The sequence below is a fragment of the Arachis ipaensis genome, chromosome B08, assembly GCF_000816755.2.
Source record: "Arachis ipaensis cultivar K30076 chromosome B08, Araip1.1, whole genome shotgun sequence".
NCBI classification, from domain to species: Eukaryota; Viridiplantae; Streptophyta; class Magnoliopsida; order Fabales; family Fabaceae; genus Arachis; species Arachis ipaensis.
This window is the reverse complement of record NC_029792.2, coordinates 20402001-20403620: the sequence shown is the minus strand read 5'-3', so window position 1 is coordinate 20403620 and position 1620 is coordinate 20402001. Positions and strand designations below refer to the sequence as shown.

The window sequence follows — 1620 nt, the reverse complement described above, 5'->3', positions numbered from 1 at the left end:
AGATATTGTATAAATTACAAATGACTCAAATGCCACATCTTGCACAACCTTCATTCTTGCAGCCCTAACAAGCATTGGTCGAAATATAAAAAATATCTCTCGTGTATAGACATTTGATGTAGACCTTTTTAGAGGTTCCAATGCTGTTTTAAGTACCGGCCGACCAGATATGGAAACATAGTCAGCTTTAACCTCCTTATATCGTAGGTAGGTAAGACACCGCTTAAAATGCTTTGTGAAATCAACCAAATTATATTGTGATTTAACATATTTTACAATAATAGAGTGCAAACCTTCGCATCGAGAAGTTGTCCTAAATCCTTCAAAAAACTTGCCTCGAATATGTGCAGTGGCCCACATATGCCTTTTCTCGTACATGTTAATAATCCAATTCTTTTCAGCTACACCAAACTCCTCAACCATCCCAAGCTACTTCTGCTCAAACACACTAATCTCATAATCTCCTAGCATACACTTCTTAAACATAGAAGTGAATTTTGGGTTTCCAACATTACTTGTGGCATTCCGAATGAGGTGCCAAGCACATAATCTATGATGAGAATTTAGGAATACCGCCTCAATTGCAAACTTCATTAATGAAGCACCATCTGTAATCACAGATATAGGTGTTTTTCCCTTCATAGCTGCCAATAGTTGTTGTAATAACCACACGTAGACCTCCTTATTCTCATCGGTAACTAGAGCACTTCCAAATACCACTGTTTGGTTGTGATGATTCACACCGAAAAATACTACTACCGAACACAAGTATTTGTTCTTCTTGTATATTGCATCAAAAGCAAGCACATCTCCAAATATCTCATAATCTAATTGGCTTCTTCCATCACACCAAAATAGAGCTCACAATACCCCTTTAGCATCAACTATATGCTCATAATAGAGGCAAGGATCTTCAGCTTTCTAGTTTTTGAGGTATCGCAATGCTGCTCTAGCATCGCCTAGGACATGACACCTTCACCTAGAAATCTCATTATACATATCCCTTAAGGTATAATTAACATTCTCATAACCACCTGCTTGATTAGCTAACATAGCATATATATGGGGTGTGCTAATGCCTGCATCCTTCATGTTGTTCATTTGACTAGCATCAGCTTCTGCCATTTTTCTATGTGTAGGAAGAAAACCAACTAACCTATAGGGCTAGCAATGGGTAGGGTAGGGTAGGGTCCAGACCCTACTCTAACCCTACCCGCAGGTTAAAAATTTTATTAAAACTCTACCCTACCCTACCTGTGGGTTGAGAATCTCTCAACCCTAACCCTACCCGCACCCTAAAATTCTAAACCCTACCATATCCTACCCTACCCGCAGAAATATCAAATTTTTTTCAAAATAAATATAAAATTCAATCATTTCGAATTTTATATATATTAATAACATAAAAAATAAAAAAAAAACTAAAGCTCTAAATTACTAAATTAACTAACTAGTTTTAGTGGTTATTCACTTATTGTAAGTCATTACATAAGGAAAGTTGATGGTTCAACTCTCACTTCCTTCACTATATACCTAATTTTTATAAAATATGTTTTATATATGAGGTGCGGGTAGGGTAGGGTAGGGTACACCCTAAACCCGTACCCTACTCTACCTGCA

General features: G+C 36.9%; 1 protein-coding gene across 1 annotated transcript; it reads right to left on the bottom strand.

Moving 5' to 3' along the window:
• Positions 430 to 1125, bottom strand: LOC107610708 (protein FAR1-RELATED SEQUENCE 5-like). The gene is made up of 2 exons (XM_016312717.1): positions 980 to 1125; positions 430 to 838 (listed from the first exon to the last, which is right to left on the bottom strand). The coding sequence occupies exons 1-2, from the start codon at positions 1123 to 1125 to the stop codon at positions 430 to 432; spliced, it is 555 nt and encodes a 184-aa protein (XP_016168203.1).

What these genes read in the sequence shown, in the direction of transcription:
- LOC107610708 (XM_016312717.1), bottom strand. Translation starts at nt 1,125, where the DNA reads ATGGCAGAAGCTGATGCTAGTCAAATGAACAACATGAAGGATGCAGGC. An exon ending in ATGTATAATGAGATTTCTAG is followed by an intron (nt 839 to 979) that starts GTGAAGGTGTCA and finishes GTGTGATGGAAG; the next exon opens with AAGCCAATTAGATTATGAGA.